The sequence below is a fragment of the Salvelinus alpinus genome, chromosome 2 (genome assembly GCF_045679555.1).
Source record: "Salvelinus alpinus chromosome 2, SLU_Salpinus.1, whole genome shotgun sequence".
NCBI lineage: Eukaryota > Metazoa > Chordata > Actinopteri > Salmoniformes > Salmonidae > Salvelinus > Salvelinus alpinus.
The window spans coordinates 85,711,331-85,722,686 of record NC_092087.1 but is presented as its reverse complement, the minus strand read 5'-3'; the positions used below and the strand labels follow the sequence as shown (position 1 = coordinate 85,722,686).

Sequence of the window (11,356 nt, the reverse complement as noted above, 5' to 3'; positions counted from 1 at the left end):
CACTTCTCTGACCCACAGCTAAGCACTCTGTCTCTGTCTGTCTGTCTGTCTGTCTGTCTGTCTGTCTGTCTGTCTGTCTGTCTGTCTGTCTGTCTGTCTGTCTGTCTGTCTGTCTGTCTGTCTGTCTGTCTGTCTGTCTGTCTGTCTGTCTGTCTGTCTGTCTGTCTGCCTGTCTGTCTGTCTGTCTGTGTGTGTGTCTGTCTGTCTGTCTGTCTGTCTGTCTGTCTGTCTGTCTGTCTGTCTGTCTGTCTGTCTGTCTGTCTGTCTGTCTGTCTGTCTGTCTGTCTGTCTGTCTGTCTGTCTGTCTGTCTGTCTGTCTCTCTCTCTCTCTCTCTTTGTACTACATTTTTCCTCTGTCGTAAAGTCAATGTAGTTCACGTTCGTTCCCAGCGTCTTTCTCCGATTTAGAGACGCTCTCTTTCTCTCTCTTCTTCTCACTCTGCTGAGTTCTGACCAGCCACTCTCTCTTCTTTCTCCCTCCTGTGTCCTTCCCTCTTTCTCTGTCTTTTCTCCTCCTGTCATCTGTCCTCTGTCTGCATGCTCAGAACATGCTGTCATAGTCAAAGATTAGGATAGGACCATAACACACACACACACACACACACACACACACACGCATGTGCACACACACACGCACATATATATATACACACACACACACACACACTGCATGCGTTACCTCTATTCATCAGGTATGAGTGTATGTGCTTGAGTGTGTGTCTGTCAAAGTCAAATAAGGAAAGACGAAACACACGTTCATTATATTAATATAATTCTGGCCTTTATGTTTATATTAAAAATAGCATTCATTAACAATAACAATGTACAACAACAATAATTATCATCAGCAACAATAATTACACTTAGGAACCAGAGAATGACACATCCTCCATTTGAAATAAGTTAAGAAATAAAAAACACCATGTTAATTTCACGTACAGTACATACAGTGTTGGAGAACATTTCTCTCTCAGAGCCATTCCAAAAAGTTTGACATTGTTTTTCAAAGCATCCCAAATTCTATTTTACCCCCAGTGATGGCTGTCTCCACTCCCTTAGCTCAGTGGTTCTCAAATCCTGGTTCAGAGTGCTAGGGCAAAAACAAAAATGTCCACTATTTTGGGTCCCCGGGACCAGGATTGAGAAATACTGGCTTAGCTGGTTTTATTTCTAGCTTGATACCCGGGGTCGTCCAGGGGGGACAAACTCAGTTCCTGGAGGGCCGAGTGGCTGCGGGTTTTCACTTCTCCCTTGTACTTGATTGATTCATTAAGGTCACTGATTAGTAAGGAAATTCCCTTTAGCTGGTTGTCTAGTTCTTAATTGAACACAAATGAAAGGGAAAATAAGAAAAACCAGAAGACCTTACAGCCCTCCACGGAACGGATGCTGACAGCCCTGCTCTCGTCTCAGGATGGGGAAGAGAGAGACATAACCACTATGGCACAATGAATGACATACAGCCCTCAAATTCAAATCCGGACCCTCAAAACCAGTTCAACCTGCTTTTTTTTCATTGTTCCCCACTAATCAGGGACTGACTTATACCTAGGGGGGTGCAATTCATTATCAGGGACAACAGAAAAGCAGCAGGCTCCGGACCTCGTAGGGTCAGAGTTGAATTCTCCTGATATATTTCCGCCACACATTCCAGGCTATGTTGAAAAAGTTGAAACATACATCTATCTAACGTCCTGTATAGAGCCAGTGTTGAATGTTGAGTGTTGAGTGTCTGTCATCTGAGTAGTCTATGGCCTCCTGGTATGGTGACTATGGTGACGTTTGGCATATGTTCCTTTCTCTGCTCTCCCAGTGCAAAAATACTGTCCTTCAATCTAGGTTTTACAGTTCTATATCTGCTTCTCTCTATCAAAGAGAGAACAACTAGACCTGTTCAACATCTATGCTCTTTTTGCTCTCCTTCTATGTTTTCACTCTGTTTTCCAGTTCTATACCTGCTTTTCTCTGTAATAGATATAGGACAACTAGAACAGTTCTATTTAAATGCTCTCTATGCGCTCCCTCTACTTTTCCCTCTATGTTTTCTAGTTCTATCTGCGCTCCAGTGTGTAACTACTCCAGTGTTTAGATTGGTTGGATCCAGATGAAGACAGAACATTGAAAGATACTGTAGTAGTAATGACATGTCTCTGTGTGTGTGATGTCCTGAGCTTCTCGCTCCAGATCTAACATTAACCATTAGCAAGGAAAATGCTAAACTGACCAGAGATCAGTGTCTAAGGGCGCATTCCCCCTACACCGAGCTTCTCCTTTCAGTTCTTCACTATCCATATGTTCTATCCCCCTTTACTCATGTTATTCCCAGTTACACCAGTCATATTCCCAGGACAGTTATCCCAGTTACACCAGTCATATTCCCAGGACAGTTATCCCAGTTACACCAGTCATATTCCCAGGACAGTTATCCCAGTTACACCAGTCATATTCCCAGGACAGTTATCCCCAGTTACACCAGTCATATTCCCAGGACAGTTATCCCAGTTACACCAGTCATATTCCCAGGACAGTTATCCCCAGTTACACCAGTCATATTCCCAGGACAGTTATCCCAGTTACACCAGTAGGATAACATTGTTTATCTGAGAACAGTTTCCATAGTCAACCCAGTCCATTCCAGTGAAAATATCCACATCCAAGCTTTGCGTTGTCTCTTAGAAATAGATGGCCTCAAGCACCATTTTGGGCCAATAAGATGTCAGTTATATTCTCAGCAACCAATCTTAGTCAAGCTGTAGAGAGGGGCGTGTTCCATGGCATCTAAATCAACCAATCAATGGCTGTTGCAGCAAGCGATCTAATAATATCCGCCGAACACCCTCCTTAACTGTCCAATCGGTAGCCAGTGTTTAAAGTAGGCGGGGCTAGAAGTATACAAGCCAATGGCTGATGGGAGATGTAGTTTGCTTAGCCTCTTTTTCAAAGGTTACATCCCTCTACTTCCAGTGTTAAACATCCAGAACAACCTCCTTTCTAAGGAGAGTCTCTGTCTGAGATTGTCTATTGTCTTGATATCGCGGTTTAAATAAAGCTAGCAGATTTTTTATAGAAAGATGCTACATAGCGGTCACCAGTCCTTTCTGGGGTGCAAAGATTGACACAGCCTGCAGTAATGTCTGTTAGAATAGCCAGCAGTAGAGTCCAGAAGTGCTGCCCAGTCTCCAGTGTCCATCCTGAGGTTCCATAGCCAGCAGTATCCCTCAGTATTCATTAAGGCACACATTGTTTTATAAAACAGGAAATTAGGGTTTATTCCATGTTGTGTGTGTGTCCCTGTTTCAGTCCGTTTTCTTTCGTTTGGTGCCTAATGAACACGACCCTGGGTGGGCAGACACAGTCGACCCAGTTGCCTGTAGAAGAGAGGTAGAGGAGTTAGATAGTCTCTCATTCTCAAGCTTTTCATTCTCTCCCCCCTCCATACTATGTCTGACATTTTAATATCTACACCCTCGATTTATCTTTCTTTCTCTCCCTCTTTCTCTCCCGCTGTCTCCCTCTGTCTTTCTTACCTTTCCATCTGCTGGTCTGCCTCCCCCCTTCCCTCCCTCCTCCTCCTCCCTCCTCCCTCCTCCTCCTCCCTCCTCCCCCTCCCCCCTCCTCCTCCTCCCTCCTCCCTCATCCTCCTCCTCCCTCCTCCCCCCTCACCCCCCCCCCCTCCTCCTCCCTCCTCCCTTACCATCTCTCTCTACATGATCATGGTTCGGAGAGCAGCCTTGCTGATACGGCTCCGGTGTTTCCTCCTCCTGCGTCCGCGGGGAAAGGCCGGTCTGAACGGGCCCTGGGGGGGCTTGGGGGGAGGGGACGGGGTGCTGGGGGACCACCCTGGGGCCCTGCTGGAGGACAACGTGGGGGGCACTGGACGAGAGAGAGAGAGGGGAGAGAGAGGGGGAGGAGGGAGAGAGGAGAGAGAGAGGGAGAGAGAGAGAGAGAGAGAGAGAGAGAGAGAGAGAGAGAGAGAGAGAGAGAGATGCATTGTGTTAGATAACATAAAATAGTCAAGGACAGTGTAATGTAATCACCTCTGAGGCATCTGTAACAATGTCTGTAACTCCCATCACGTTTGTGACCGCTAGGAACCTGTTTTAACAGGAAGCGGAAGTTCAGGTCCCATGTTGCAGGGGGAGGGAAAGAATGACAGGACACATATGCTCATATAATCATACATGTGGTCTACGACAGTCAGGACCACAAAAGAAAACAGGTCTACTTCCTCTAACAGCCTCTTCCCCTAACGTCAACTCTCACAGGCATACATAGTTACTGACCCACAACATACACACACACACACACACACACACACGTGCTAACACATGCATTCGTGCACACAGGCACACACACACACACACACGTGCACATACATACACACACACACGCACACACACACACACACACACACACACACACACACACACACACACACACACACACACACACACACACACACACAAAAACAAATTCCCAAATTCCCAAATTCCCAGTACCTGGTCTTTGTGTGGTGGTGGTTTGTGTTCGAGACTGACGATGGTGAGGATGACGATGGTCTTGATGAGGAAGATGAGGATGAGGAGGATGATGCTGTTGTTTCTGGCCCAGTTCTCTCTGTAAGAGTTCTAGAAGTTTCTTCCTGCTCTCCTCCTCTGTGACAGAGTCACCCTGATTGGTCAACTCTGAGCCTCGGTGTTTGTGATTGGTCGACTCTGAGTGTCTTTGTCCCTGATTGGACAGCTCTGTCTGGCTGTGTCGCTCTTTATCGTCCTCCTTTCTGTGATTGGTCACTTCTGTCGCTGCCTGTCTCTGACTGGTGACCTCTGTATCCTTTAGTGCGTCTCTATTGGCCACCTCTGTGCTTGAGCCATTATCATCGGTTGGTTCTGTGTTGCTGTGGACCAGTTCTGGTTTGTGATTGGCCGGTTGTTTTGTGTCAGGTGGTCCGCTGCTGTCGGATTGGGGAGCGTTGTGTTTGTATTGAGTCCTGAGCTCTGGCTCTTGGCTGTATGGTTGGTACTGTTGTTGTTGATGTTGCTGATGTTGTTGCTGTTGTTGTTGTTGTTGATATTGTTGCTGTTGTTGTAGATATTGTTGTTGTTGGTAGTACTGTTGTAGTTGTTGCTGTCTTCCTATCTCCTGTGTCCTCTCTGTGTTGTCAATGTGTTGCCTCTCTCCTGTGTTGGGCTGTGTGTCAGTGTGTGTGCGGTGGGGTGTTTGTGACCCTCTCTCCTCCCCTCTCCCCCCCTCATACCCACTGCCATGCCCTATAGGGAGCTCAGAAGAGGGACCCGTCTGTGTGTGTGTGCCTGTGTGTGTCCCTACCTGTGTGTGTGTCCCTACCTGCATCCCTGCCCCTGCCATTGGGTGTGTCTGTGTGTGTGTCCCTGCGAGTGTGTGTCTCCCAGGCCCGGTCCCCTCCAGAGTGTGTGTCCGTGGCTGTGTGTGTGACAGGGTGTACTTGTTCTGCCACTGTCTCTCCAGCTGCCCCCTATCATCCACATGGAACCTTTGATTGGCCTTCATGTCGTCATGGCGATGGAGGTCTTCCTTAGAGAGGGAGGGGGGTTTGGGGGTGAGTCTGGGGGGAGGGGGGGGGAGGGAGGTGGACCTGGCTGCAGCTGTGGCCGAGGGGTGTGTCTGGCAGCGGCAGGAGGCGTGGTCTTCCACTGAGATCACCGCCTTGTCGTAGTGGGGTCTCTTATCGATGTACTGGATCCTTGTTACCTGCGGGGGTGAAAGGTTGCTTGTAAATCTGATGAGGTGATATGGACATATCCATGAATGTTTATATATAGGCCTACATATCTCAGTGTAGCTTAGATTAGGTGTGTATAATTTGTATAGGTATATCCATGTATACAGGTGTATATGTACCTGTAGATAGTGTTTATAGCTGTATATGTACCTGTAGATAGTGTATACAGGTGTATATGTACCTGTGGATAGTGTTTATAGGTGTATATGTACCTGTAGATAGTGTATATAGGTGTATATGTACCTGTAGATAGTGTATATAGGTGTATATGTACCTGTAGATAGTGTATATTGGTGTATATGTAGGTGTAGATAGTGTATATAGGTGTATATGTACCTGTAGATAGTGTATATAGGTGTATATGTAGGTGTAGATAGTGTATATAGGTGTATATGTACCTGTAGATAGTGTATATAGGTGTATATGTAGGTGTAGATAGTGTATATAGGTGTATATGTAGGTGTAGAGAGTGTATATAGGTGTATATGTACCTGTAGATAATGCATATAGGTGTATATGTACCTGTCGATAGTGTATATAGGTGTATATGTAGGTGTAGATAGTGTATATAGGTGTATATGTACCTGTAGATAGTGTATATAGGTGTATATGTACCTGTAGATAGTGTATATAGGTGTATATGTAGGTGTATATAGGTGTATATGTACCTGTAGATAGTGTATATAGGTGTATATGTTGGTGTAGATAGTGTATATAGGTGTATATGTACCTGTAGATAGTGTATATAGGTGTATATGTAGGTGTAGATAGTGTATATAGGTGTATATGTACCTGAAGATAGTGTATATGAACCTGTAGACAGTGTATATAGGTGTATGTGTACCTGTAGATAGTGTGTACTGTGTAAGTGTGGGGACACTTTTACACTTTTAGACAAAAAGGGTTCCAAAGAGGTTCTTCAGCTGTCCCCATAGGAGAACCCTTTTTGGTTCCAGTAGTTCTTCAAAGGGTTCTCCTATGGTTGTAGATAGCATCGGGGTATATATATACCTGTAGATATCGTGTCTGAGTAACCATGGGGACGCACTGTAGCATTCTGGTGTTACAGCAGCCAGAGCAGCGCTGCACCTCCACACACGGCGGCCACAACAGGAAGTTGGCGTTGCGTCGGTCAAGCATGGCTCTGGTGACCTCCATGACCTCTGTCCTGACCTTACACACCGCCTGCTGGGCTGGCTGGGCATCTACTGGGGGAGGAGGGGAGGGAGGGAGAGAGGGGGAGGATGTTAGACTACATCATGACCTCTGTCCTGACCTGTAAACTTTTAGAAAAAAATAGTTCAAAACGGGTCCCCATAGGAGAACACTTTTTGGTTCCAGGTACTGTAGAACCCTTTTGGGTTCCATGTAGAACCCTCTGTAGAAAGGGTTCTACCTGGAACCCAAAAGGTTTCTACCAAGAATAAAAAGGTTTCTACCTGCAACCAAAAAGGGTTCTTCAAAGGGAACTCCTATGGGGACAGCCGAAGAACCATTTAAGGTTCTAGACGGCACCTTGTTTTCTAAGAGTGTACAACACCTGCTGGGTCTTCGCTGGAGAGAGATTATAGTTATTATTCTTAAATGAATGTGTTCCTTGAATTGAATTCAAATCGAGGGAGACAGATAGAGATGGGGGTGGGAAGAAATAGAGAGAGAGAGAAACACAGAGAGAGAGAGAGAGAGAGACAGTGAGAGAGAGCGCAAGAGAGAGAAAGAGAGAGGGAGAGCGAGAGAGAGAAAGAGAGACAGAGAGAGAGAGAGCAAGAGAGAGAAAGAGAGAGGGAGAACGAGAGAGAGAGAGAGACAGAGAGAGAGAGAGCAAGAGAGAGAAAGAGAGGGAGAGCGAGAGAGAGAAAGAGAGAGAGAGAGCAAGAGAGAGAAAGAGAGGGAGAGAGCGAGAGAGAGACAGAGAGACAGAGAGGGACAGAAGGACAGGTACAGTAGACAGACTAACCTAGGTTTCTCCTGTATCTTCCATGGGTGTCATTTGAATGAATCTCATTGGCCGATGGTTCATCTGGCTCCACCTCTAAAAGCAGGAAAAGAAGGAGTGAAAGAGAGGGAGGGAAGAAGAGAACATAGGAATGTTAAGTCATTCAGTCAACGACCTGTATTCAACCATCTTTTCTCTGTTCTATTGTGTAAAGTGTGTATTGTGAAAGTAACTTCTGTCAATGATGCATTGTATGCATGTCTTTCTATAAAGTCCTCTTGACTTGCTGGTTACTGTCATTTTGACTGTAAGAGTCTGAGTGTGTTAGTCTGGGTCGGAGAGATAATCATTGTTCACCACACAAAGGAAATGTTTTTTCTAAAACAATCACAGTCTATTTATTGCTGCAATTTGTCTGAGCTGTCGGGAATGTGTGTGACTGGAGATATGAGTGTTTAAATATAGTGTTGTGTGTGTGTGTGTGTGTGTGTGTGTGTGTGTGTGTGTGTGTGTGTGTGTGTGTGTGTGTGTGTGTGTGTGTGTGTGTGTGTGTGTGTGTGTGTGTGTGTGTGTGTGTGTGTGTGTGTGTGTGTGTGTGTGTGTGTGTGTGTGTGTGTGTGTGTGTGTGCGTGTTTTCCGAAGGCGTCATATCTTGCCGTGTTAGGCATAATGGTCTATAATTAACTAATAAATGTCTGTGTTTGTGTCTGGATAGATGTTTATGATATAGAACAGATATTGCATTGTGCTTTATTGTATTTCCAGTCTACATTTCTGTAGTCTAGACTATTCTCTTTACTTTCTCTCAAATAGCTATTCTTTCCTAACTGTGATGCAATCTTTCCCTTTCTCTTTTCCCTCCATAGATGAGAATGGGCCTGTCTAAAACCACCACAACCACATGTTAAACTGGCTCTGATCTGTCTGACTATATGGCTATTAGTGGGAAAGATAAGTGTCTGTCAGTCAAACTGTCTATGTATTGTATGTCTAGAACGGTGTGTGTGTGTGTGTGTGTGTGTGTGTGTGTGTGTGTGTGTGTGTGTGTGTGTGTGTGTGTGTGTGTGTGTGTGTGTGTGTGTGTGTGTGTGTGTGTGTGTGTGTGTGTGTGTGTGTGTGTGTGTGTATCTAGGACAATATTCTCAGTGTTGTGGTCTTAGACCTAAGGTCAGAGAGGAACTGGCTAAACATAGTTGGTCTTTGTGTGTGTGTGTGTAGGGTGATCACACACAAACACACACGGCCTTGTCTTGTGTCTGAGTCTCTCTCTAATAGTCTGACTCTGTAACTCTGGTTCAGGTCTCTAATAGTCTGACTCTGTAACTCTGGTTAAGGTCTCTAATAGTCTGACTCTGTAACTCTGGTTAAAGTCTCTAATAGTCTGACTCTGTAACTCTGGTTAAAGTCTCTAATAGTCTGACTCTGTAACTCTGGTTAAAGTCTCTAATAGTCTGACTCTGTAACTCTGGTTAATGTCTCTAATAGTCTGACTCTGTAACTCTGGTTAAAGTCTCTAATAGTCTGACTCTGTAACTCTGGTTAAAGTCTCTAATAGTCTGACTCTGTAACTCTGGTTAATGTCTCTAATAGTCTGACTCTGTAACTCTGGTTAAAGTCTCTAATAGTCTAACTCTGTAACTCTGGTTAAAGTCTCTAATAGTCTGACTCTGTAACTCTGGTTCAGGTCTCTAATAGTCTGACTGTAACTCTGGTTAAGGTCTCTAATAGTCTGATTCTGTAACTCTGGTTAAAGTCTCTAATAGTCTGACTCTGTAACTCTGGTTAAGGTCTCTAATAGTCTGACTCTGTAACTCTGGTTAAAGTCTCTAATAGTCTAACTCTGTAACTCTGGTTAAAGTCTCTAATAGTCTAACTCTGTAACTCTGATTAAGGTCTCTAATAGTCTGACTGTAACTCTGGTTAAGGTCTCTAATAGTCTGACTTTGTAACTCTGGTTAAAGTCTCTAATAGTCTGACTCTGTAACTCTGGTTAAGGTCTCTAATAGTCTAACTCTGTAACTCTGGTTGAGGTCTCTAATAGTCTAACTCTGTAACTCTGGTTAAAGTCTCTAATAGTCTGACTCTGTAACTCTGGTTAAAGTCTCTAATAGTCTGACTCTGTAACTCTGGTTAAGGTCTCTAATAGTCTAACTCTGTAACTCTGGTTAAGGTCTCTAATAGTCTAACTCTGTAACTCTGGTTAAAGTCTCTAATAGTCTGACTCTGTAACTCTGGTTAAGGTCTCTAATAGTCTGACTCTGTAACTCTGGTTGAGGTCTCTAATAGTCTAACTCTGTAACTCTGGTTAAGGTCTCTAATAGTCTAACTCTGTAACTCTGGTTAAGGTCTCTAATAGTCTGACTCTGTAACTCTGGTTGAGGTCTCTAATAGTCTAACTCTGTAACTCTGGTTAAGGTCTCTAATAGTCTAACTCTGTAACTCTGGTTAAGGTCTCTAATAGTCTGACTCTGTAACTCTGGTTAAGGTCTCTAATAGTCTAACTCTGTAACTCTGGTTAAGGTCTCTAATAGTCTGACTCTGTAACTCTGGTTAAGGTCTCTAATAGTCTGACTCTGTAACTCTGGTTAAGGTCTCTAATAGTCTAACTCTGTAACTCTGGTTAATGTCTCTAATAGTCTGACTCTGTAACTCTGGTTAATGGCTCTAATAGTCTGACTCTGTAACTCTGGTTAAGGTCTCTAATAGTCTAACTCTGTAACTCTGGTTAATGTCTCTAATAGTCTGACTCTGTAACTCTGGTTAAGGTCTCTAATAGTCTAACTCTGTAACTCTGGTTAATGTCTCTAATAGTCTGACTCTGTAACTCTGGTTAAAGTCTCTAATAGTCTAACTCTGTAACTCTGGTTAAGGTCTCTAATAGTCTGACTCTGTAACTCTGGTTAATGTCTCTAATAGTCTGACTCTGTAACTCTGGTTAAGGTCTCTAATAGTCTAACTTTGTAACTCTGGTTAAGGTCTCTAATAGTCTGACTCTGTAACTCTGGTTAAGGTCTCTAATAGTCTAACTCTGTAACTCTGGTTAAGGTCTCTAATAGTCTGACACTGTAACTCTGGTTCAGGTCTCTAATAGTCTGACTCTGTAACTCTGGTTAAGGTCTCTAATAGTCTGACTCTGTAACTCTGGTTAAAGTCTCTAATAGTCTAACTCTGTAACTCTGGTTAAGGTCTCTAATAGTCTGACTCTGTAACTCTGGTTAAAGTCTCTAATAGTCTAACTCTGTAACTCTGGTTAAAGTCTCTAATAGTCTAACTCTGTAACTCTGGTTAAAGTCTCTAATAGTCTAACTCTGTAACTCTGGTTAAAGTCTCTAATAGTCTAACTCTGTAACTCTGGTTAAAGTCTCTAATAGTCTAACTCTGTAACTCTGGTTAATGTCTCTAATAGTCTGACTCTGTAACTCTGGTTAAAGTCTCTAATAGTCTAACTCTGTAACTCTGGTTAATGTCTCTAATAGTCTGACTCTGTAACTCTGGTTAATGTCTCTAATAGTCTGACTCTGTAACTCTGGTCTGTCTCTAATAGTCTAACTCTGTAACTCTGGTTAATGTCTCTAATAGTCTGACTCTGTAACTCTGGTTAAAGTCTCTAATAGTCTAACTCTGTAACTCTGGTTAAAGTCTCTAATAGTCTAACTCTG

General features: G+C 43.9%; 1 protein-coding gene across 3 annotated transcripts in view; it reads right to left on the bottom strand.

Moving 5' to 3' along the window:
* Window positions 1–755: 755 nt before the first annotated feature.
* The window catches only part of LOC139545102 (uncharacterized), a 21,680-nt gene continuing 11,079 nt past the window's right edge, over window positions 756–11,356 (bottom strand). For 2 of the 3 annotated variants that reach the window (XM_071352506.1, XM_071352514.1), the window contains 5 exons: window positions 7,719–7,793; window positions 6,773–6,969; window positions 4,500–5,730; window positions 3,695–3,873; window positions 756–3,368 (listed from right to left, as the gene is read on the bottom strand). In XM_071352506.1, the coding sequence (XP_071208607.1) occupies window positions 3,704–3,873; window positions 4,500–5,730; window positions 6,773–6,969; window positions 7,719–7,793 (1,673 nt within the window). In that variant the 3' untranslated portion in view covers window positions 756–3,368; window positions 3,695–3,703. The remainder of the gene's footprint in view (window positions 3,369–3,694; window positions 3,874–4,499; window positions 5,731–6,772; window positions 6,970–7,718; window positions 7,794–11,356) is intronic. The other variant, XM_071352521.1, reaches the window with a different exon arrangement.